This window comes from Salarias fasciatus, chromosome 7 (genome assembly GCF_902148845.1).
Source record: "Salarias fasciatus chromosome 7, fSalaFa1.1, whole genome shotgun sequence".
NCBI lineage: Eukaryota > Metazoa > Chordata > Actinopteri > Blenniiformes > Blenniidae > Salarias > Salarias fasciatus.
In genome coordinates this window covers 9,632,559-9,658,169 of record NC_043751.1, presented here as the reverse complement: position 1 = coordinate 9,658,169, position 25,611 = coordinate 9,632,559, and the positions used below count along the sequence as shown (strand labels likewise).

The 25,611-nt window shown below is 45.8% G+C and overlaps 2 protein-coding genes across 2 annotated transcripts; both read left to right on the top strand.

Annotated features, from left to right (window-relative positions):
• Positions 1-1,501: 1,501 nt before the first annotated feature.
• nr2c1 (nuclear receptor subfamily 2, group C, member 1) lies at positions 1,502-9,244 on the top strand. Its single transcript, XM_030096843.1, has 14 exons — positions 1,502-1,655; positions 3,904-4,034; positions 4,698-4,931; positions 5,093-5,171; positions 5,261-5,440; positions 5,528-5,678; positions 6,543-6,639; positions 6,808-6,992; positions 7,266-7,419; positions 7,506-7,627; positions 7,710-7,852; positions 8,065-8,202; positions 8,279-8,384; positions 8,496-9,244. Exons 2-14 carry the CDS (start codon positions 3,963-3,965, stop codon positions 8,665-8,667), a joined length of 1,833 nt encoding a protein of 610 aa, XP_029952703.1. The 5' UTR covers positions 1,502-1,655; positions 3,904-3,962; the 3' UTR covers positions 8,668-9,244.
• A 3,608-nt stretch (positions 9,245-12,852) lies between these two features.
• On the top strand, positions 12,853-25,390 carry LOC115392140 (transmembrane and coiled-coil domain protein 3-like). The gene is made up of 4 exons (XM_030096674.1): positions 12,853-13,083; positions 21,708-22,678; positions 22,769-22,904; positions 23,144-25,390. Exons 1-4 carry the CDS (start codon positions 13,018-13,020, stop codon positions 23,453-23,455), a joined length of 1,485 nt encoding a protein of 494 aa, XP_029952534.1. The 5' UTR covers positions 12,853-13,017; the 3' UTR covers positions 23,456-25,390.
• The last annotated feature ends 221 nt before the right edge of the window (positions 25,391-25,611 follow it).

The window sequence follows — 25,611 nt, the reverse complement described above, 5'->3', positions numbered from 1 at the left end:
ACTGAAACTTCCCAATATTTAATATCAATTGCAAAGTGAAATATTTAAAGTTTTTTGTGAAAGGATTTCTTCAAACCGCTATCTTAATTTGAATATTTTACTTGATCTGATAATTTTTCCATTTTCTCATCAAGATGAATCTCTGTTAAAATTATAAAGATCATTAATGAGAATGTCACTTTCTTAAGATAGAACTATATTCTCATTCTTTTTAATAAACCTGCATTTGATAAGGAAATATTTATATTTTTCTATCACCATGAAGCTTGTATATAAATGTATTATAAATAATTCATGTCATCAATATAAGCCCGGTTATATGATCTTAACGCCATTTTACACCTAATGATTAACAACACTTGAATAACTGGTAAGCACCACAGTGTTGGACTTGTACCGATCGTAAAGACACCCACAGTCCAAAAACATGCATGTGAGGTTATTCGGTGATACTAAAGTGCCCCTGGGTGTGTGTAGTTGTTTCTCTTTTTTGAACAGAATGAAGCTGTACACAAGATGGACAGACGAATGGTGTGAAACATTCAGCCTGGGAGTCAACACTGGACTGTCAGAGGGCCGGTCCAGGCTGCTGCATGATGCTATAGAGTAAAAATAAACTATTGGAATTTTCCCTTTTGCCAGTTTAAAGTGTCTTACTAAAAGTAGCAGACAAAACACCAGTGAGACCCAAGCACAGAAATCTTTCAGCCTCCTTTATTACAGGTATCTCAAAGTTTGTACAAACATGCATGCAATATGCTGAAAATGAAAGATGGATTTTGGACATTTCACTATATGGATAAATACCTTAATAGTGGGATTGCATTCAAGTCTGTTTAAAATATTCAACTTACTTCTTCATGACCTTTAATTTATTTGCACTAAAACAGTTTTATGTACATTTTAATTAATACTCATGTAAACATCTTTAGAGAATTTAAAGTTCTGTGATGTAATTTTTTTTTTCATGTTTTTCTGCAACATGTGAAATTAAAAGGCTTTACTGTCAGTTCTGCTGTACATACAAGATACTGACGCTGGAATCCAGCTTGGGCCTTGCGTGACCTCCTATGACCTGCTTGTCCATGAACGAGGAGTGTGTAAAGTCAGATGAGGTCAGCTGATCAGTGGGACCTGAACAAAGGTCCACTGCAGAGAAAACAAGGCATGTCTCAATAACTGATGCAGAATTGTTAGGTTTAAACAACGTTGTACTTCCTTTTAGTACTTTTCCAATACGTTCTTTTTTTCAGTTTAATACATAATAACATCGTTCATGGTATCCTCATTTGATCTTAACGAAGTCAGTTCATTATACAACGTGAACGATTTCCCCTCCGGGCGGAGGACCGGATCTGCACCGTTAACCATTCTTAAAACATAAAACACTGCATACTCCGTTTGACATCGGTACCGATTTGTCATCTGCACTGAAAAACGACGCATCTCAGTGTATTAAAAACACACATTTCCTTATTTTAACGCACAAAACACAGGCGCGTGTTGCACTCGAACCGACGTCACTGCGCACGCGCACCTCTCATTTATTGATGAAAAAGGTCACGAACTCTGACCCTCCTATCAACTGCAGCAAACACTTAAAATATTAAATTATTGAGGGAATAACATTATCAGACACAGCGGCTCCTGGAGAGGTAAGATATTCCCACCGGCGTGGACGCACTGGCGGTGCGCGGCGAGCGGGCAGTTCCCGGGCAGAGGAGGGAGTGTTCATCCGGGCTGCAGCAAGGAAGCTGCCGTTAGCCACCTGCTAGCACACAGCTAACTCCGCTCCGGAAATCGCGGCAAATATTTAGGTTTGGCAAGTATCCAGAAACACCGGCGTGAGTGTGTTGACTCGGGTAGTCGCTTGTTTGTTTACCTCCGCTCAGTGTTAGACACCGTGTTGTTGCTCTTTGAGATGCTAGTTAGCATCGATGTTAGCCGCGTCAGCTAGCGGCTCTCATGCTAACGATGCTAACTCGGGTTTCGTAAAGAAAGCCCGTGTTTTTGCAAATGTCTGCGAGCCATCAACGCGCTGTAGTGCCAGCTCATCTGGTGTCCCTTTCGGCCGTAGATCGAAGTTGAGGTCCTTCACCAGTAGTACTGAAAAGCTGTGCTCGGTTGTTAAAACCGAAGTGGCGCTGATCACTCTGCGGGTCGGGCATCCTGGGCCTTGAACCCTAGCACGCTTTAACCCTTCAATGTTGACCTTTCACCCACAGGAAAAGAAATCCCTTTATCTTCCGTATCGATTTAAACTAGCTGGCTGTCTGGGGCGCGATTGTGCTCAAACTTTGTTTGAGCTTCACATTTGTTGTCATGTTTCGGAGAAATTCCGCGGTATTTTTTAAGCAGGCCACCGTTCGTGCAGTTTCGAGCTAGCATCTGGGTTGGTTAGCACAGGCCACAATCTAATATTAGATACTGACACGTTATATAGTGGATCAGATGTTTACCTTCTGGATGAGGACAGATCTTATCAAAAACAAATTTTGACTAGTTCTTCCCTTTGTTTTTGTGTGTCGATGTAAACCCAGTGTGTGATTAGATCAGACATCACGAGGGGACTGTGTTGTAAAAGTTTAATCAGGTTCTTGCTGATCGTACTAATCTGTTCCTTTTCTAGCTGCTTGATATTTTATGTGAACCATGTGACAATTGGAAAAATTATTTTATGTGTTTTGAAATGATCGAGAAAGGAAATCACAGCCAGATACCAGATTATGATGTTGTCTTGTGGTTCTTATTGTTCTTTATCAATACAGTTTTGCTGTAGTGCTCAACATTTTAAATGCATAATTTATCCAATGCTCTGATTAACATGTTCCCACTAGGAGTTGCAATGATTTTCATTATAACAGAGAGAAAATTTGGAGGCTGGTCCATCATTTGGACATGTTGGATTACTGAGGGCCTCCTCTGGTCCACACTTCACTCTCATCACCGTTGTTGAATGCTACTTTTCTCACAAAAACTGTTTTTAAAATGAAGATAATGTGTTTGAACCACACAATAGATCAGGTTACTTATTATTGCTTTCTCGTTGTGTTCCTCTGCTGAAAGTTGTTGTGACTGCTGCACATTCAACACATCTGGATCAGTCAGAACAACTTACAGTAACCTAATACATACATATTCAATCTGATAGAAATCATCATAAAACGAATATACAAATATCACCTGTATTCCACAATCTTCATTGCTTCAGTTGATAAAGTAAGGAATGCGTCAGTGTTTGCATCTTTTATCATTGCAGAGGGAATTTGGACTGCTTTCCTGAATTCAGTAGGATGGACTCAGGATGCGAGAGGTTTTTGCTCACCTTGCATTCTTATATCGAGGTGGTTAAAGTCACTGAGCCTGCATACTGTAGTATTGATTCTTCTGCGAACAGCAAACACTCTGAGCCCACACTAACATGTATGTGTGCTTCAAATGAGATTACTGTCATTTTGCACCAAATATTTGTGAACGAACCTGTTTTATGTTCTGTTTTTCCTTGTGTTGCTAAAATCATATTAATATCTGAGAAAACTTAAGCTCAGGGTTTCTTGTTAATGTGTTTGAGATGTCTCCCTGCTCCATCACAGTTAACTCAATTGGTTTTCGATCATACCACTAGATGTAAAGAGTTCAATAAAGATGCATTCATCTGAACTTAGCTTGTGGGTAAGGACTTTGTATAAAACATGCAGAAGAGAGTGTTTCTGAGGATGAAAATTCTGAAAAACTCACCTTGATGAAATCACTCTGTAAAGCAAAAAAGTAATAATTGTAGCCATGTGAGTTGGGAGGATTGATGGGAGAGAATGTGTTTCAACAAGTAAAATCTTGTCCAGTGTCTCTTATCATCCACGATCAGTTTGAATCCATCATTAAGTGATTGGTTTGATCCTACAGGTGTGTGTGCCTGATGGGGTGCTGATGTGAAGCACAGTGGAGGTGAAATCAGTAACAGAATGGATGGACAGACTCAAAGGATTCAGCTTGTATCGGCGGACAACAGCATGGCTTTAGGACACAGAATCCAGGTAAAGCAGAAGCAGCTGCACCACCAAAAACTGCCACCCTCATTTAATTCTAATGGGAAGAAACCCGTGTCAACATGGGTGGTATACACATCACGTTGTATTTTTACATGCACTGTACATTCACGCTTTGCATATTCGTCCAATCAGATGGCACCATATTACCCTCGATACCTGCCCAGTGTGGAGAAAGCTCAGAAAGAGACAAGCAAGTAAAATCTGGGCAAACAATAGAAACTCTAGGCTGATCTGCGGCGTGTGTGATTCAAGGTTATTCCAACAATGCTCGTGTTTATATCTGGAGTGCCTCAGCTGACAGTAAGTCTGCTTTGGATAAAGCTTCAGTTTGAGCCATACAGGAAGCTCCCTCACAAAAGGCACCGTGAATCAAATCGGTTTTTTAAAAATGAAACACCTGGTGTTGACAGTGGAGCAAATTTCACATCTTTCAATCTATTTCCCGTCATATCTGATGGCACTGTTATTTGGAAGCAGGAAAAAAAGTGATAATTTATCACAAACTCACTGTTCATTTGCTGAAAAAAAGTAAAACCTGTGTTTAAAAAAAAATGATGTTGACCTGCTTATGGAACATCATCAGAATAAACATGCATGTAGCATTTAGAATTTGTCTGCACGTTTTAATTTCCAACCCTCCCCTCTCAGATTGTAACTGATCAGCAAACGGGGCAGAAGATTCAGATCGTCACAGCGCTGGAGCCGTCCTCCCCCGGGAAGCAGCAGTTCATCCTGGCCAATGCCGACTACTCCCCTGGTGGGAAGGTGATTCTGGCCAAGCAGGAAGGCTCCCCGAACAAGGTCATCCTCGCCGCTCCAGACGGCGCCGGGGTCAACCAGCTGCTGTTTGCCTCCCCGGAACTGGCCGGGCAGCAGATTCAGGTAGCGCCTGAAGACATTGGTGACTTCTTCCTCCTCTTCATTCACTCCGATAAACAAATTACCGAAAGGTCTTATGACTGACGCGTGAACGTGTTTAGTCAGACGGGACTTATTGCAGTTTGCACTATTAAATTATACTATTGTGTGTGGTTGTTTTGCAGTTTGTGACGGAGAGCTCAGACCAGTCTATCATCAAGCCCGTGGTGGAGTACTGCGTCGTCTGCGGCGACAAAGCCTCGGGTGTGTATTTAAACAGCCGTTTACCGTCGGTGTGTGTCGCAGTGACACGCATTCGCTGATCCTACCCGGTTCCGTCCGTCCTCTCTCAGGCCGTCATTACGGCGCCGTGAGCTGCGAGGGCTGCAAAGGCTTCTTCAAACGCAGCATCAGGAAGAATCTGGTGTACACGTGCAGGGGCTCCGGAGAATGTGCCATCAACAAACTGCACCGAAACCGCTGCCAGTACTGCCGGCTGCAGCGCTGCATCGCACTGGGCATGAAGCAGGATTGTAAGTGACTGTTTCTCAGCGCTCTGGACACACGTGTGTGAATAAGAAGTCGCTTAATTAAGAGGTGACACTTGTTTTGTCCCGCAGCTGTACAGTGTGAACGGAAACCTGTCGAGGTGAACGCCAGAGAGAAGTCTGTCAACTGTGCAGCCTCCACTGAAAAGATCTACATCCGGAAGAACCTGTGCAGCCCTCTGGCCGCGACTCCAACCTTCGTGTCCGACAAGGAAACCGCACGGTACGTGCTGCTTAGAATTGCACAAAAACATATCTGCAGTCAAATATAACGCAGTGATCAAAATTGATACGGCAGACTGCTCATCCTGACCTCAGTGGTGGGAGCAGGGAGAGCTGTGTGACCAGTGGATGCTGGAGCTGACCCAGTTCATCATGTCCTCCAAACAGCATTATAATAGATTTCTTTATTTAAAAATCTTAATGTTTCAGTTTCAATATGAGAAAGGTCTCCCAGTGATGCATGGGATTAATTAGAAGAGTATTTATAATTTCCAAATGTCGAATGAGTGTCTCCCATGTCCTTCTAGTCGTCTTATGAAGGGACAGGTTAATTAAATTAAACCTCGAAATCTGACAGGAACCCATCATGTTCTTCTCTCTGAAATATTGACTGTGCGTCCACATCAGAACACCGGCGGAGGGTAGTAATCATCCCCTGCCTCCACGAAATGAATCTGCCCCATAATGCAATTTAGATAAGAAGAACGGCTTGTTCTGCACACCGGGATCCAGAACAGTCAGTACAGACCTCAGCGGATGCCCGGCAGCGTCTGAGCTCATCTGCAAATAATCTGAAATATTAAAACGGGAAAACTAGGTAATAGTTCAATCTTTTATATGATTTAGGAATTCAGTTTCACTTGTTAAATGATGTAAGACATCTCTGAATTTACTTTACACCCACTAAATCAGGCTTTTTACAACTTTTTGATTTATAAATGTTTCACATCAGTTCACAATTTTAAGGAAGCAAACACACCTTCAGTATTTGATTTTAGTGCTTTAAATTAAACAAGGCGCTCAGTAATTATCAACATCTACTGGTGTGGTGTGCATTAACACGTGAAATGTTAAATATCTTCAGGTCTACAAGTTTGCTGGAGTCCAGCATGTTGCTCAACATCCAACAACCTTTCTCCAAGCTGGAAAACACCATTTTGATCCCAGCATCACCTGACAAGGTAACACTGATGCCGTCTTTATGTGATAAAGCTGCAGATGTTTCATGTTCATTGGACATGGAAACACTAACAAAACACTGAAGTTGATCTCAACATTTAAAGCCATTAAAATCGGATCAGTTCTATGTAAAATGTGTACCGCTGATAAACCCCGCTGCTCCTCGGCAGGACGACCCGTCTCAAGGTGACCTCGGCACGCTGGCCAACGTCGTGACCTCCCTCGCCCACCTCAACAAAACCAGGGAGCTGAGCGACAGCAGCAACGACCTGATGGGAGCGGAAACGATGAGTAACGGCGACAACTCCATGACGGACATCCAGGGAGACGAGCAAACCGCGACCGACATCACGAGGTGAGGCACCGGCTCCGACGCCGACCAGCAGTTCTCTGTGAATATGAGGAGCTCTACGAAAGCTGGAGGCCCAGGGGCTGTTTTCCATGTTTGTCATGAAGCTTTAATAGAATTTCCTGTAGGGCCATGTGGCTTCAGAAAGCCGTAATAGGATTGGCCTTCAGTCAATCAAAAATATATTTCCTCGCCCGTCTCAGAAGTGAAGCTGTGCTTTGAGCCGCGTCCTGCGTTTCCATTTTCCCTGAGATTTTCCAACATTTTGTGTGTGGACAGAGCTTTCGACTCCCTGGCGAAAGTCCTCCACCCGGGCGATGGCTCCGCGGCGGATTCCCTGGAGGCCACGATGCAGCTGATGTCCGGGGACCAGTCCGGCCCGGTGGTGGAGCTGGAGGGCTCTCTGCTCTCTGACAGCCATATCCCTTTCAAGGTAAACGCCAACCTCGGCCCGTTCGGTCGGGTTTGGGATCAACGCTTTATCCCTCCGTTTGGTTTACAATCTTGCTTTCGTTGCAGCTCATGATGCCTTTGCCCGTGCCGGAGTACCTCAACGTCAACTACATCTGTGAGTCGGCGTCGCGGCTGCTCTTCCTCTCTATGCACTGGGCCCGCTCCATCCCGGCCTTTCAGACTCTGGGGTAAGCTCCCCGTCAAATAAGTGGTGTTATTTAAGTGTGTTTTTGCAGAACAGTTTTACATGAATCCTGTTTTATCTTCCAGCGGTCAGGACAACGACATTAACTTGATGAAAGCCTGCTGGAATGAACTTTTCGCCCTGGGTCTGGCGCAGTGCTCCAACATCATGAATGTTGGGACCATCCTAAGTGCCATTATCGGCCATCTGCAGACCAACCTGCAGGAAGGTAAGAGCGCCTGACAGCTCCGGTCCTGGAGGACAGTTTCACCAGGGGGAGGGAGATTAAAGTCATTTGGGCCTGTAGTACATAGTAATAAAGGGAGATGTTGAATCTGTTGTGCTCGTTTTTATGGTAGAATTCCACTTGAATTAGCTGAGAACTCTCCTCCTCTTCCATTTCGGTCTCTTCCTGACACTTTTTTTTAACGTCCCCGACAGACAAGCTGTCCCCAGACAGAGTTAAGGTGGTAATGGAGCACATCTGGAGGATGCAGGAGTTCTGTAACAGCATGTCCAAGCTGTCCCCAGACTCGTATGAATACGCCTACCTCAAAGCTATCGTTCTTTTTAGCCCCGGTGAGTAGAGAGCTGGCGAGTCGGTGTGCTGTCTGCACGGCCGTAGCTTGACGCCGTGGTCTCTGCGTTTTGCCAGATCATCCCGGCATCGACAACACCCCGCAGATCGAGAGGTTCCAGGAGAAAGCCTACATGGAGCTGCAGGACTACGTAACCAGCACCTACCCAGAAGACTGCTATCGGTTTGTGTTTCTCGCTTCGTGCACATGCCTCAGACTGCGGACAGATTTATCGGCGGTGCTCCCGCTACATGTTCTGATTGGCCGCCTCCTTTTCCCCCTCATTACTCGCAGGTTATCCAAGCTGCTGCTGCGTCTCCCCGCCCTCAGGCTGATCAGCCCAGCTGTCACAGAGGAGCTGTTCTTCGCCGGGCTCATCGGCAACGTGCAGATCGACAGCATCATCCCGTACATCCTGAAGATGGAGTCCACCGATTACAACAGCCAGACGGTCCCCGGCGTCTGACGCCCCAGTGCCATTAGCCTCAGCAACACCGGACTGTGGAAACCCGACAGCCAGAGCGGCCGCCCAACGGCCGTGACAACCTTTTATTTATGACGCAGCCTCCTGTGTGAGGGATTTCGATGCTTACCTCGCTCCTAAAGGGGGCTTCTGGGTAAGCAGTGGGCAGAGCGCAGTCCTCAAAGAGGACGGATCAAGTCAAGCAAAGGGCCTGTCCAGGACCGGCCCGATCAGACTCGCCCTTCGAACCCGCAGCCTGGACTGAGCTTTGTAATGTACATATTATTTTATGCTTCACCGCCTCCCAGCCTCTAATCCGCCTCCTGCAGCTTTTATTTGTACTTCAGGAAATTAGAATGGTTTGTTTGTCACTGCTTTTCCCACATGATGATTGTTTTTTACTCCTCCAAGGTTGGACATATGAATTTGAAGTAATTGTGTATAAATTTGTATATAGACTGCACCAAGACGGCTACAAAGGCATCGCTTGGTAATTCGTTGAATTCATCATTGTTGGCAAATTGTTGCCCATGAAAACGGTGATCGTGTCAGGCCATTTAAAATAAAAAAACATCTTGAAGTCAGGTGTCCTGCTCCGTCTTGCTTTTATTAAAGGTTCTACTTAAAATCCCTGAGTGAAACTGGAATGAGGGCTTTTTTTTTAATAATGATTTTCTAGTTGTATGAAAGGTGAAGGTCATTCTGAATTTAATGCCACACTGTTTTTATTCATATCTGTCATGTTGCTGTCAGGAGGACTGAGTTAGTTCAGGATTTACATGAAGCGTTACCAGTAAACAGGAGTCTTGTGAAATTGTAACTATTAAGACACCATCATATTTCACTTGGTGAGCAGAACACAGAAACAGCAGTTCAGTGTGGGTTTTTATGTTTGTCCTGTCGGCCAGTTAGTGTTGCAGCAAAGTATAAAACAGAACACACTTCACAAAGGTTAAATGTTGCTTGTCAGAAGTGCTGCTGTTACGTGATGAAGCTGCATCTCCAATAGTCAGCAAGTTATCGATTGATAAAAAACTTCCAGCAACTGCACTCTGTTGTAAAGAAGTCATCCGGGATTTAATTTCAAGTATTTTGCATTCTTCAGCTCACACATGCCTAACATGTTGACCTTTGACCTTTGCCTTTCAGTGTGTACATAGCAGAGATGTCGTTCAACTGACCCCTCACACCTTTCTGACCACAGATCAGTTTTTCTTTTCTACCACAGCTAGTGCACCTGAACTGTCTCAGTGAGTCATCGTCTCTCTGCAGATCGACCGGAGCAGCTTTTCTTCACCTCAGACGCGTTAAAGAGTCTCTGGGTTCCGATGGAGCTTCGTGAGACTCGTCTCCGCTTCTGTAAAACACGGCGCCTTGTTTACGTGTCCCTCCTGCGTTAATAATGCACCGTCTGCATCCTGCCCCGGTGGCTCGTCGTCGTGCTTCGTGTTAAGTGACGTGCAGGCGGGACGCCGGGCGAGGGACCAGACTCTCGGCCACGTCTTATCAGCTGATCGATGTTTCATCAGGATATGAGTAAACAGAGGACGGTGTCCGTGTTGTTTCCCTGTAGTGAATGTCTCCCGCTGATCGCAGCATGAAAACTTGATGAGCGGATGAATAACACTTTGTGCATCCCTGAGCGGTCCTCCCCAGCCCTATCAGGTCACTGCTCGGCGGGCTTCGCCCTCTCTTCACGCGTGTGCGGTGGACAAACAGAAGAGGGGCTTCTCTTATCTGCCCAACGGCCGCTGGTCTGACTCAGGAGCAGAGAAACAGTGCTGATTGTTACTGTAACTGTTCGGGGGGGGGGGGGGATTTGTGATGCAACATAGGCTTTTGTGTTTATGGTGGATTAGTTCGTTCCAGACAGAGCGGGACTGTTTCCTGCCGCTGCTTGGATCCATCTGCTCGAGGGTGAAGGAGCTCCAATCTGAGTACTGCATTCAAACCCTGCTGACCGTGAAATACATCAGTTCAAGTAGATAAAGAAAAAAAAAAAAAAAAAAACCCAAAAGTTCCATCTCATCAGATGTTACCGAGCCTTTCTGAAAAGGTCACATCAGATAAAACTGTCCAGAAACCTGCTGACTGTCGTTACATTTTCAGTAAGCAGACTCATCACTCTATCTTTAGAGGTGTATAAACACGAAGAGAGCATTTTCACTTCCTCAGTTAAACTGCTGTCATAACTGAGACGAACAGGTTATTTCAGTCTGCATGTTCACAGTCTCAGAAGCCATTTGGGTTGACAGATCTTCTTTTGTTTTAATTCTGAAATTCTGGTCAGCCCAGACTTATGAATGGAAAACGTGTAAACCTGACAAAGCAGAGCATCCAAAGAAAAAACATGCATGTCTTGGTGATTGTTGGCCATACCGCCTTGATCAATGGAGGAGTGTGAGAAGAAACAAGAAACCAACTTGTTTCAGTCCTTCTTATTCATTTGAACTGTAAGCACAACATAGAGTTACCAGTAAGTGATAAATTATGCATGCCGCTGTCTAAGTGAATGAACCACAGCAGGGGTGTCGAGCTTTCAGCCCACGGTCCAAAACCGGCTCACTGGAGCGTCCAGTCTGACCAGCAGGAGGCCGAGACGCTTTAAAATACCAAGAAATGTGACTGATTGTGGTTCATGTATTCAGAGAGAGCAGCTGTTTCAGTATCAGACATTAGCACGCTGTGTGTCCAGAAGCATCAGGCTCTTAATGACCTGAAGGGAAATGATGCTGCTTTGTGATCTTTGTGCAGATCTGAACCACCAAAAAAGGACAAATCAAAGTGATTTTTTTAAATTTTTTTTTGTTCCAGAATACTGAAAGAGAAAATATGCGCTACAGTAAGAGTACAGGGTTATTTTATTGTATTTTGCACCAGGAGGTGTTACTAGAATAAGGTTGTTTTCTTTTCCCTATGTCTTGTAAAAACATGTATTACTTATTTATATATCATAGGTCTTTATAGATTCTATTGGTTATTATTTTATTTTTATGTTTCACTCAAGATCATTGGGCTGTGCAGCATATGTGGCCCCTGAACTGAAATGAGATTATAGGAAACACCTGCTGCAAAAAGCTGAACCCATGAAGCTCTCAGCTGACTGAACTGAGGTGGCTAAAGCCACTGAAACGATAAGGCCTGCAACTGCAGAAAATAAATACAAGTCAAAAAAGACATTTCTTCAGTGTAGCAATCATTCCTCGCCGCTGAGACCTGAGATAAAACCGACCGATGCTGCCATAAAAGATATCAAACTGACATCAGTCTGAAAGCCGAGCTGTCAGGGTGGGTTTGTAAAAACAAGCATAATTCAGCAGCTACTGGTGAGATTTTTATTGGACACTTCACTTTACAATTTGCTTTATGTTTCAGTAGTGGGTGTTTGATTTGTGCATACAATATAGATATTTCCATCATGTGTACTCTGCCACAAGAGAGAAAAAACTTCACTGTTTAACTGTAAAGGTTAATATGACGCTGTACTTGTTTCTGAAGTAAAAATGTGTTTGAAACTCCGGATCTAATGTATCGGTGCAGTTTTATGGCCTTTTTATGGCCTTTTTAGTTAGATAAGCAGGTAAGTAGATCAATAGTTTGTGTTTTCCCCGAAGGAAATGCAGGAGAGTCCAGGAACAGAAACAAACAGAGATGAATCTGAATTCAGAACATAAGAAATCAACACATCTGAGGGACTTTGGCTCCTGAAGGAAAATGTGCCGGACACTCCCTGACCTCAGATAACACTGTTATATTACTCAGTGACAGCTAATCATTAGTCAGTAGATTACCACTGATCAACAACATTTAGATCATTATTACTCATTCAGTAGTGGTTTGTTTTTACTTTCATACTAGTTTTATTCTTTCATCTTAAAGCTGCACCAGAAGGAGGAGACACAGGTTTGACTTGTAAAAGTTGTTTTTAAGCGGAATCTATTTTTTAATTTATTTTTTTCCCCCCCTAAGACTTGAGTTCAAAGTCCTCCCTTGAATATGTGGATGATGGAGTGTGTTTTGGTGTCACACACACACACACACACACACACACACACACACTGAAGCTTTATCTGCCTGTGAAAGGCACGTGTGTTGAAAGAGTTAAGCCCTCCTCCGCGCGCCGCCCTGCAGGGAGGAATAGGCGGAGTTTGGGTTCACACACAGTTTTTGTATGTTGAGGGAAGCAGACAGAGTGTTTGCTGCTGCCGATCAGTGTGTGTGTGAGAGAGGGAGTGTATGTGTGTGTGTATGTGTGCATGCATGCGTGTGAGTGTGTGTGTGAGGGGCCAGATGCCGGGGCTGATCATGGACACGAGTTGAGGAGAGGAGAGAGGATCCGCGCCGGAGTCGAGCATGCCCAGCGCGAACGTGTCCGTGCGAAGTTTGTCCGAAGTGGAGAAATACCTGAGCAGCCGGGCGGTGAGTGGATGCATGTTGAACCCGAACCCGAACCCGAAGCCGAAGCCGCCGCCGGAGCAGCGGCGCATTGTTGTGCGTCATGTGAGCCCGACAGCTGCGCCACTTCAGAGCCGCGCTGCGTAAACAAAAGAGCTCCAGGAACATGTGAGAGCAAATACCTCCGGAGCAGCCTGCACTGCAGGGATGGCGAGCTGAAGGACACTTTTACTCCTTGATATTCTACAAATGTAATGTATTAATGTTCCGTGCGCGCTGAATAACAGTGTAACACGGATGAGAAGTTCCCGGAGCAGGGCTGGGCCATCGATCCTCTTTCTGAAGGGGCCACGAGAAGAGCTGCAGTCCCGCACATATGGCTCTCATTTAAAAACAACAGCAGTATTTTCATGGTTTAAGATACTTGTTTCAAATTGTTTCATCAACTGCATGTTTTGTCTCATATTGTTGATCCAAATTACAAACTCAGGGAAAGCTTTGTAAGTTTATCACTGATAGAATAAAGTGCAGCTTTAATTTCTCATGAGCAGCTGAAGAGCCACATGAGCCCAGATCCATCCCAGCAGCCTCAAACACTAAATCTTATTTGCCAACACCATATGGCATGGCACTTACAGACAGATTATAGCTTTTTGTACCCATTTCATTGAACAATGCACTTAAATAATTTCAAATATTGCAGAAATACACTTAAAAACAGGTATGTGGTGGCCCGTGGGACACAGAGAAGAATTAAGTCAAGTCAGCTTTACTGTCAGTTCATCAATATGTGTCTTCCATACAGAGAATTGATATTGCACTTAATACATGCATTATTGATTTTAAAGGCTCATGGGAGTGGGGATTGTAACTGAACATGTCTTAACCTGTAATTACAATATTTAATTTAAGATCATCTTTCAAGCCTCATCTCAAAAACATATTTGTAGTTTATCTCTTGCAGTCAGTCTGAATTCTCTGAAGTGCTCATATCGTTCACATTTTCAGGTGTTACTAAGCCGTTTGCTGTTGTTTTATTAAAGAGAGTAATAAATACTGGACCACTCTAGAGATTCTAAATAAATCATAGTGTTGATGTTGCACCGATCACAATGTGTTTGTTCACAGCCATAAACACCAGAGAATTAATAATCTAAACAGAAAGGCTCTGCTGGTTTCTCTGTTACTGAGTTGTTTTCGGGTTTCTGTGTTTTTGTGGCGTTTCAGTGACTCAGTATCTGACCCACTTCATCAGCACTGAAAATTAAAGTGCTGCTTCTTGTCACATGTTTTTGAAATGTAACTGCGGTTCGCCAGCTCTCTAAATGTCACAAGTTATTCTGGTTACGTCATTTCTCTTATGTAAAGTTGTTTTAAACCACTTCACACTTCAGATGATGAAGCATTTGCCAGAAGTACAAATCCTATTGTTCCTTAATCTTTTTTTTTTTAATGATGCTGGTAAAATGTTATTTTCCCCCTTCTTTGGAAAACATGAATGAAATTACTTTAAGTATCAGATAATAAAATCTAAATCCCTGTTTGAATTTTATTTAACCCCCTTTCTGCAAATTTCCCTTGATATTAGATCAAAATGAGCAAAACTGTTATCTAATCATGAAAATGAAATTTTTTTCTCCAAATGAGTCACCTTCCTGTTTCGAGGTTTCTCGTTAATTTATTTCTATAAGAAAAAAAAGTAAAGTGCGTCTTTTAATGGATGGAAAAGTCATGAAGAAATAATAATCAGTTAGTGATTGCTTTGGGAAATATTCAGGAGTTACAGCATTCATCATCAGCTCCGAGGAAAGCGTTTTAGTCGCTCATGTTATTGAATCACAAAGACGCAAAATCCTGATTACAGCTCGACTTGATCTCATTTCATGCTTTTACCCAAAACAAATCGCTCACATCTTCCAGTCTCCGGTTCACCCAGAGTCCAGCCTCACGCCCGCCTCCTCCTCTCTTCATTCACCTGATTTCCACAGAAAACAAAAGTCCCTTCAGAAAACAGGTTCTGAGTCAGACCGCTGGAGCGTCACCTCCCGCGGTCGGACGTCCCGTCGTGCTCGTGTCGAGTGTGAACCCAGGTGTTCTCGGTGACACACGCGACAGGAATGCGTGACTCTTGTACAACCTGAAAATCAGTCGAGTATCAAACCGTCGCGGCTTGTTTCTCTTTCTGTGTCTGATCCGTCGGACGCCGTCAGCCGTCCTGTGGTCACAGGTCGTCCAGATTCGCTGCGTGTGTCTCGTGAGAAAACTGCAGATGAATTAAATGAATTAAATTAGTAACTTCTTCCTACACTGGTCGAGAACTTGAAGGAATCTTACAAGAATAAATTCGAGCCGGCTTGCTGGGTAAGCCGTTGGAGCGCCACTGCATTAATCACCAGCGCAGTGTCCAGTGGAACAACACATCTGACTGTTTGGTGGGTTTATTAGGTTAGATATTGACGGCGTGGTTTCATTTTGTTGGCCTGAAGTGACATTCCAGTCCAGTTTCTCAAAAAAAAAAAAAAAGCCATTGTGTGTGAAATACAGGCCACACATGATGCAACGCTTCCATCTCCCTGGCCGCGCTCAAGAAGCTGTCTTTAACCCTTCACTCTGACGGTGGCATTTCTCTTATTTCTCTCTTCACGCACACGCGCACGTGCACGACGCATCCAATAATGCCCCATGTTTACCTTAAGTGAATCCCGTTCAGCACTCTGGCGGTCCGTGGGGGCAAACAGACACTCGTAGCGTTAATGGGCTATTGATTTAGTCCGGGACCAGCTTGTCTGTGAGATAATAGTGAATACGTCTTAAGCAATTCATTCCCCGCGACCTCCCGGGGGTCATTCATCTGGGGGAACACAGGACTCTAAACTCTGTTGCTCGATTTTTTTTTTTACTTTCCTCTTCTCCCCTCCTCTTCCTTTCTTCCAGCGTTTGGCCTCAATCAAAGTTTGACCACATAGACAGCTGTGGTCTGAGGAGGAGGAGGAGGAGGAGGGGGAGGAGGAGAGGGGGGGGGGGGGGGGGGGGGGGGACGCCGGGCGAGCTCTCTGGTGAAAATGAAAGATGTGCTCTTTGCTGTGCTCTGGTCTTCGTCCCGCTTCCCTGTGCGAGCCCTGAGTGGGGGAGCGTCTGTATCCATGAAGATCAGCTGGAGGGAATACCAATCAGCACCGCAGGCTTCTTCCCCTCTGCGGCTCTGTTCCCGGCTGAAGGGACGGTTTTGTTCCATCTCTCCGAGAGTGCCAGCTCTATAGCCCTGTCTGTGTGCGTGTGTGTGAGTGTGTGTGGGTTTATTTGGGGTGCCCAGAGGCAATGACAGAACTCCAAATGAGTCCCACTTTATGTAAAACACACCGACGACCTTGTAATTTGGAGCCGGCCTCCTCTGACCGCTGCAGACACCTGTGCATGTATTTGCATGTGTGTGTGTGTGTGTGTGTGTGTGTGTGTGTGAAGTGACCCGGTGAACTGCCAGATTACAGCTGCGATTGCGAGTACAAACACATTATTTCCTCATAATGGGGACAATGCGTTCCTATTTGCTTCAGAAGTTAAAAAAAAAAAGAAGCTCACACTAAAGACAGGAGGGAAAACAAGAAACCGACGCATTGTTTCTGCTAATCAGAGCCAATATTTATTCGTCCAGCACTGTTTGGTATATTTACTAAACCGGCTGCATAGCAACCCACCTCTAAATAATTTGTGAGCTTCCACCCTACTCTAGTTCAGGACTTTAATGCTGAGTTGCTGTTTCTTCTAACGCTGCAGTGGGCAGAGCGGCTCTGGGGCTGCTTTTTTTTTTTTTGAAAAACTGAATCTCTAACTAGATCATTGATCCAAGAGAGCAGCTCGCCGCGGCGCGAGATAAGCAGCATCCGCACTTTCTATCACTTCCACTCTCTGCTCCCTCCACTCCCAAACTGTAAAGAGGGACGTTTCTGCTCTTCCTGCTGCCGTCTGTGGGGTTTAAGATTGAGGCTAATGCAGACGGGTCGGTATGATATGCTGTCTCTAGTGGGGTCGCGGCCCATTAAATGGGTCACGGTGTTGGACAGACGCTGCCGCTATGTAGGGCAGCGTGGGGGACAGGGGGCTCGCACGGGGCCGAGGTGCGAGGGAGGCTCCCCGGGGGGCACGGCGGCTCCGCGAGGATGGGGAGGAGGTCTGCTGCCGAGCCGTGTTTTGGAGCATCTTCTATTCCTGTCAGGCTCATATTCAAATGTAGCTTTCGTCTCCCACTTTCTGCTCCACTGACACACTGATATCAGTGAGTGAGTCAAACAGCGGTGGGCGGCATGTTAATTTCAAAGGCAACATCTTGCGTATTCCAGTGTGAGGAAACACCAGAAGAAGAAAAAAAAATAATAAAATCACACATTTATAGTGATAAAGCGTATTTCAAGAGCATGTTTCACACAGCCATTCAGACCCAGACGTCCGCGCTGTTTTCCTCGTCTGTTCTTTATTGTGACACTTGTACATGTTTTTATGAATTCCACTTCGTCTTTCCGTTGCGACTTCCATTGCAAAAGAGGTCTTCATTTCACTGGCCGTGTTTCGACAGCGGGAACCTTCGCAGGAAGCTGCCTGTATTTCGACAGCAGGTTCGCTCAAGTGTTACAGAGTATTAACAGTTCACCATCAGAGGAACCAGACTCTGAGTTTAATCAAGGGGTGACTTTTCAACCCTTTAAAAAGTCCCTGGTCCGTGGATGTCTGGGTCTTTCCTCTTCACCGGGCTTTTCCGGCCTCATTTCTTAATCACTGATCATTGCAGAAAACCTTCAGTTCTCACCTCCGTTCACCCCGCTTACCTCAGGAACCCCGGAGAACCGCTTCGTAAGTGTTTCAGAGAAATGAAGTGAAAAATCGGACGGCTCCTCAGCAGATTCGGAGGGACGTTTTCATTAGACTGAGGCTACTTCATTTGAGCGGAGGCATTCATGCGGAGAGACCCCTCAGATCGTCCGAGTGGGCAGAAATGTTAAGCCGCGGCGATAACGGCGAAATGGGTTTAATAAGCTGACACGGTCCAATTTTTATCGGAGAGTTGAATCTGCAGATGGTCCGGGTGCCTGGCCTGCTCTGGGATGGGAAACATCTGGGCCGTGTTACCCCGCCGCATTGAGTCGCTCTCATGAAGCGGGCCTCGTCCTGCCAAGAGCCATCTTGTTTGTGTAAGACGAAGCGAACGCCCCTCGTTCCAGCTGTGTGACACAATGTCCGCCTGAGTCTCGCTGCTCCAGGTGCAGAGTAAATATGGAAGTTTGCGTCGATACTCTTCCCAAGTATTTTCCGCCCTCCTCAGCCCGCTCTGCTCTTTGCCGCAGGCCTCGGGAGTGACTCATCGACGCTCGCCAGGTGGCCATTTGATCTATTCTACACTCGTCCCATATCTGTGTTATCGCAGCGACTTGAAGCAATAAACTGAGACCCCTGTGCGGAGTGTCCGGCCCCTAATGCTACACAGGAGAATATTGAAGCTCTGGAAGCGGGGAGAGCGCCCGGGGGGGGCGAGCTTAGTTCCAGTCCTGCAGAAATAGCGTGCAGCCTGAGCTGTCTGGCCGAACAGGCAGCTCTTTGTGTTTGTCATCTGAAAACTAAAAAAGACTTGGTAACTTGAGTAACCTACACACCAGCCCGCCTTAAACTTCCTCACAGAAAACAGGGGATATGTGCTTCTCTTTCTGTGTGTGAACCCTGATTGTTTACGAGGCCAGAGTTATCGCTGGCCTGGTGATTGGACGTGGGGATGCTCCGGTCGTACGTCACGCCGGAGAAGCCGTATGCGGTGGCTCGGTCACGACAGAGCAGAGGTAGGACGTGACAAAGTGCGCTTTTTTTCTGCGCAGAGAAAGAGTTCTGTGTTCGCGCGGGACGGATGCCAGCGAGTGGGATGAGGAGAGAGACTCCGGCACCCAGGCACGCTTTGCAGACAGAACCCCGGCCTTCTCTGGTTACACAACGCACTGAAATTTGTATAAATTCATGTGGAATTATTGGCCAGCGGTGGCTTATACAACTACGTGATTGTGCTTTCATAGCTGGAGTTCCAGTGACGTAAGCGGCTTGCCGCGGCCGTGCGTGTGCTCTGGAGGAAGGACTGGAACCAAACTTTATGTAATTATTGTGCTGATTGAATTAAGGTACTTAGTGTCTTAGAAATCTTTTGTAGATTAGTGAGGTAACACTAGAATTTTGTCCTCAAACATTTCTATTTAAAAGGACGTCGTTTTCTAAACGTTGCCGTGTGAATGCGAAGCTTTTCTGAAACGAAAACGCAAAAACGAAGCGTTTCTCTCTTCACGACGATCCTCCTGCTGCTTTAAAGCTGAGTAACACACTGGTTTCGTCACGCTCGGAGCTCAAAACAAACGTGGCTGCCGAGCTTTTGTTTTCCCTCTAATGACACATTCTCGAAACTAATGGCGATGTCAGGGGCGACAATAAGTTCTTGCTCGGGGCGCCGCAAACAAGTCCGACTTGTTGCTTGAGCGTGAGGTCAGAGCGCCCACGGCGAGCAACATGAGGAATTTCAAAGCTCACATTCAGCTGAACGAGGAGAGGAAAACTACCGCTGAACGTCTTTTTGTCTTCGCCGGAGTGTCTATTATGTGTAAATGAGCGTCTGCGGTCGTCCGAAATCATCCTGCCAGGAGGAAAAGTTCCACATGACAGTCACGTGTGGAGAAGTGTCACTGAACAGAGGTTCTTGGCTGGCTGTGTGTGTGTGTGTATGTGTGTGTGTGTGTGTGACGTGGTGATGTTGAAACGCTGTGCTAAGCAGTGTTACAAACATAAGTCTGCCTGAGGTAGCTGCGATCTGTTTATTTGCTGGAAACGAGCGGTGCTACATTTGTGAGGGATTAGGACTGCTTTGTACCGCCCGGAGTGCCTGTTGAACAACACTCTGCGTTACGGCTCGATCAGCTTACAGTCCCCGTCGTCACTCTGCTGCGGTTCTGTGAACAAGACACGGAGGCCTCGGACTTTAGAAATGACACTTGTGGACTAAAAAAAAACAATCCAGTTGCTGCTTTGTCTTCTCTTTGAGGAGCATCTTCGTGTTTTCCTGTCAAAGTTGAAGTTGCTTCCTGGGCCTTTGTTAAAAAAAAAAAAAAAAAAAAATCTACTTTACTTCCTCAAATCTGCACTGCAGATCTCCTGAGTTAGCAACAACAGACAGACCAGTGTAATTTACTGTCAGTAACAAACCGATCAAACTGGAGATGGTGTCTGCGAAAGGGATTTTCTTTTGTGTGACATTATCACTGACCTACATTTGACGTGCACGCTCTACTTGCTTTACACACAATAATAAGTGCAATCTCAAGTTTGTCATCTGTCTTTCATAGTGTAAACAAACGGGATTAAAACTGTCTGGTAATAACCCAGCAGATGTGCCAATAAGAGCATTACAGACACACCCAGATGGTCCCACGGCGTCGGTCCACGAGTCGGCCCTCGTGAGTGGAAACAAGCGGTGAGAGGGAAATTGCACTTTTCATGGTCTTGGGACACAAAATATAAAAATATGAACTGCAATTACCAGTCCATCCGTCTTCCATATACTGACTTGTAATGAGCTGGAGACGATCCCACCTGAGTCTGGATGGAAGGCGGGGTTCATACCGGGAGGTTTTCCAAGTGCTCACAGCACTAACAGAGAAAAAGACAATCACACACACACACACGCACGCTCACACACACACACACACACACACACACCCACTGAGGAATTAAATCACCAAGTCAAGAAACACACAAGTATTTGGATTGGTGAATGAAGCGGGAGTTTCTAAAGGAAAACCCCTCGAACTGTGTGTACTGACGCCAAACCAGAAATACTCCACCTTGTGGCCCAATTTATCTATTTTTTTTATTTTAAAACATAAAAACTTGTGATTTTATTTTGTTAAAAATACATTTTGTAAAACAGGAATTGATTACAAGTTGTCTTTTAATACAGATATTGATTATACTTTAAACCAGGGGAGTCAAACATAAGGCCAGTGGGCCAAAACTGGCCCAATTCAGCCCACCTCAAGCAAATGGTCAAAAATGTCAATGAAAACATTTGTTAAGAGCAGTAGACAAAACACATCAAAGCACTGAGACGTGACCTGAGATCTCGGTGACGCTGCCATGACAGATAGCCATCTCATTGTGAAAATGCAAACTAGCATCAGGCGTAGGGCTGTCAGGGTGACTTTGCAAAAACACTCAGAGCAGCGGAGGTTAGAGTTACGGTTAACCCTAACTCTGAGCAGCAGAAGGTTTTTTTTCGTGACATGTCAACGAATTTTGCCTCAGATTGAGAAGTTAAAATTGGCCTGAGGTTGAGATTGTTGTCATTTTCTGTAGTAATTGTGTAATTTCATCATATATACTCCACACCACAAGGAAAATGATTAGATTTATAGGTTATTATGGAACTAATTTCTGTTCTGTTGTGTGCGGTGTTGTTTATCTATTCTATATGATAATAACTTCATCTACGGATATTTTTCAAATCACTACCAACACGATCCTATAAGGTCTTGTGGGTCGTTAAGTTACTTGCTTCCTTTTTTGCAGAGTAAGCACATTTTAGCTTTTAAAATTCACCCGCTGTAGTTAATACTCGTTTTTCTTCCTTGCAGGAGCAGAGTGCTGACTGCAGTATCCAGACCAACCCTGGATCAATGCGTCGAGGCTCCTCAGAGAACAATCTGGACTTGGACCTGAGCGATGGCGGTCCCGGTTCTGCCCTGGGCTTCGAGGTCCAGCGGAGTCGCTCCTGCTTGGACAACCTCCAGCAGAAGATCCTGAAGGTCACGGAGCAGCTGAAGATCGAGCACACGGCCCGGGACGAGAACGTGGCGGAGTACCTGAAGCTGATGAACAGCGCCGACAAGCAGCAGGTGGGGCGCATCAAGCAGGTGTTCGAGAAGAAGAACCAGAAGTCGGCGCAGAACATCGCCCAGATGCAGAAGAAGCTGGAGCAGTACCACCGCAAGATGAAAGACAGCGAGATCCAGCTCAGCCCGTCTCCGCACGCCCACAAACACAGCACCATCCCCAGGGAGTCGCCGCGGGAGCTGCTGAGGGACATGACGGGCAGCGGCCGCCACCCCACCATGGACAAGATCAAGACCATCGGCCCCGGCGTGTCCCTCTCGCCGCCGTTCTTCTTCAGCAAGCCCCGGGAGTTCGCCAACCTCATCAGGAACAAGTTCGGCAGCGCCGACAACATCGCCCACTACAAAAGCAACATGGACGCCTCCCCCCCGCTGCCCGCCGACAGCGCGGCCAAGGGCCTGAGCAGCAGCACGTCCATGGTGGGCAAGCCCAAGTACCCCAGCGACGACGAGTGCTCGTCGGGCAGCGCATCGATTTCCGACGGCAACGGGCTCTCGGCGGGAGCGGGAGCCGCCGCGGGGCCGGCCCCGGGCCCCGGGCCGGGCCAGCAGACCCCCGGAGACGCTCCGGGTCGACTCGCCCTCAGCCTGGAGGAGGTGAGGGAGATCAGGGAGGCCCAGAGCCAGCTGGAGGAGGACATAGAGGAGCTCAAGGTGCAGTTCAAGAGAGAGTACGGCATCATGAGCCAAACCCTGCAGGAGGAGAGATACAGGTATGTTTACTTTACTCTACGCATGTCCAGTCCATTATTTTTCTTTCAGAAATGGGATCTGAAGCCATCTCTGCTGGCGATTCGTTGCAGGTACGAGCGTCTGGAGGACCAGCTGAACGACATGAGCGAGCTTCACCAGCACGAGATGGCGAATCTGAAGCAGGAGCTGGCCAGCATCGAGGAGAGGGTGGCCTACCAGGCCCACGAGCGGGCCAGGGACATTCAGGTCTGTCACGGGGTCGTGGAGGCGTCACGCTGCCAGAGGAGCAGGCTGTCTGTTCCTCTGACCAGGAAGCCAAGGGGCTGAAAACTGTTCCGTTTTTGCAGCTTCATTCTGAACATAAACGCCATGATTGAAGAGGGTTAATCCGTTGGTCACAGGACTAAAGTCAATCATTAAGAAAGTCTGGCTATCTCAAAGCGATCACAGAGTTCCGACCTGTATGATTTGTCCTTGTTTCCCAGGAGGCCCTGGAGTCGTGTCAGACCCGCGTCTCCAAGCTGGAGCTGCAGCAGCAGCACCAGCAGCAGACGGTGCAGCTGGAGAGCCACGACGCCCGCGTGCTGCTGGGCAAGAGCATCAACATCATGCTGGCCATCATCACCGTCATCCTGGTGTGCGTCTCCACCGCCGCCAAGTTCGCCGCCCCGCTGATGAGGAGCCGCTACCACGTGGTGGCCACCTTCCTGGGGGTGTTCTTCCTGACCGTGTTCTGGAGGAACTGGGAGCGTCTGCAGTACGCCATCGACAGACTGCTGGTGCCTGCCGGACAGTGAGGGCGCCGTCAGGACGGGACTGTCTCAGAGGATTGGTTGTACAATCGTCAGAAGACACGATCACCACGCGTTTACTGAAGTCGCTGGTTTCTTGTTTTTGTTTTTTTTTTAGAAATTGGATTTAAATGAAATTCTTATGATTTTATTTGTTTCTCGCTCTTTTCTGAGCCTTGAATGTGTGTAACTAACAATTTCCTCTAATCTTTCAGAATGATATTTATATAACAGTAAATTTTGCTACTTCTCCGGTGATTACGATGAAACGGTCAGGAGACGCTAACAGTCCGTTCAAGTATTAGCAGAGTCGACTCAAAGTATATTTTCACTGTAAACCATACAGCGACATGGAGCTCACCGTTACAGGAAGAACAGTCGCAGGCGATGCAGATACTGGCATTTCTGTTTTTAGGTTTTGTGAAATGTAAGCATCTGGTGAACTGCAGCCATGCACCGGAGCGAGACGCCGCCTGCTGGCCGTGGCTGTTCATTACAACCAGGAGCCTGAGAGGACCAGTTAGCCACATTAGTTCATTCCGGATTCAGAATCAGTCGTTTTGCTTAATTTTAGTCAAATTGTTTTAAAGGTTTTAGTGTTGATGGGAAGAGTTTGTTCGATTTTAACAAAGCAGGCTAAACGTTTCCTTGTGTTTCTCAGATGTGTGTTTTCAAAGTGTGGGGCGGCCGTCAGTTCATCGGGAACATTGAATGGAAAAAAATTGGGGGGAGTCTATTTCTTCTTTCAATTTTTGAAGGAACTATGATAAAAAGAAGTAAATGAAGGGTAAAACTGCTAATTATTTCATTAAATCTCACATTTTTACAAGTGAATTCATGAAACGTGTAATAGAAATGATTTCATTCTACATTAAGCTGAAGTTCTCTCCATATAAAGACTGACCAGACAGTTTTTTTTTTTTTGCCAACACACATTAATAATATTTTATTTTGTCACTTGGGCTCATCTTGTCACACTTTGAAAACCCTGGCTCTAAATGAACAGCCTGCTTGAGAGGTGAAGTAAATTTCTCTAAACAGAGGCAGGGTGAATCTTATTTTTGACAACATGTCATCGTCTTCATGTCTTGCCCTCTCCGCCCTGCCTCGGCCTTTAACCTCTACGTTTCACAGTTAACTGTTCTTGATGTATAAAGTGCAATATATTTGATTTCCTTAAGCACTGTTGTTGTCTTTAAATGATTCTTTTTTTTTTGGCGTTAATGTTGTGGAGCCGCAGGGCGTCGGGCTGCTGGCGAGCCGGGCATCATCAACGCTGGCATGAGAGATCCATAACCACTGAAGCCACTGCTGGGATCCCCCGGGACCAGCTGTCTCCTCTCTCAAGGGCCAAAAATCAATCCCAGTGCATTACCGTGCCACACGGAGCCACTCACTCAGCTCGCCGTGCGCAGACGTCTTACTCGCTCTGCCCAGTTTTCGTGTTCGTCTTTCACTAATGTGACGGAGAGGCGATGGTTTATACTGTGATGCGAAGCTTTTCTCGGAGCGAGAAATGAAACGACCCTGTTCTTTTGTTGCTTCTGAAGGAGCAACGAGCGACTTTCAGCTCCTCTCTGTGGATAAAGAGCACATCTCCAGCTCTGTTTGTTTCAACTGACTAATGTGTTTTTCCTTAAATATTGCCTATGATTTCACATGAAGCTACAGATGGACCACTTGTCTGCCATAATGATAACACACTTGAGGTTTGTCGTTGTTTTTTTTTGTTTTCTTTTTTTTTTTTTTGTTCTACTGTCGTCTTTTTATTTTTTTTTTTTAGTTCCTGTTTTGAAGTTTGAGGAAGTTTTACATGCAAAACTATGATCTGGTTTACATTCTGTTTCAGCTCTGGTGCACCGTGTGATCAATCGTTTGCATTACCATGCATTACGTGCCTTTGTCTGACAATTTCTGTTAAATTAAACGTCTTTTTAATCAGCTCGTGACTCATGTTTGGACTCCATATTCTCATGTGATTTGGAGTTTCCCCTGAATTTCTTAGTACTGAGGATTTGAAGCAAGCACACCGAAACTTCCTCAAATGAACTAATTTATATTCTTAGAAAATACCCTGCCTGCTCTTCCTGAATAAATCTTAATTTCCCTCGGAGATATTTGCACCAGAAGAATAAACCCTTGTAATAACTTAATGAGCATTC

Bases quoted from the DNA above. Each gene is read 5' to 3' on its own strand.
- LOC115392140 (XM_030096674.1), top strand. From the start codon at position 13,018: ATGCCCAGCGCGAACGTGTCCGTGCGAAGTTTGTCCGAAGTGGAGAAA. The intron at 13,084-21,707 runs GTGAGTGGATGC...TCTTCCTTGCAG, and splicing joins AATACCTGAGCAGCCGGGCG to GAGCAGAGTGCTGACTGCAG. The intron at 22,679-22,768 runs GTATGTTTACTT...GATTCGTTGCAG, and splicing joins CTGCAGGAGGAGAGATACAG to GTACGAGCGTCTGGAGGACC.
- nr2c1 (XM_030096843.1), top strand. From the start codon at position 3,963: ATGGATGGACAGACTCAAAGGATTCAGCTTGTATCGGCGGACAACAGC. The intron at 7,420-7,505 runs GTAAACGCCAAC...CTTTCGTTGCAG, and splicing joins ACAGCCATATCCCTTTCAAG to CTCATGATGCCTTTGCCCGT. The intron at 7,853-8,064 runs GTAAGAGCGCCT...CGTCCCCGACAG, and splicing joins GCAGACCAACCTGCAGGAAG to ACAAGCTGTCCCCAGACAGA.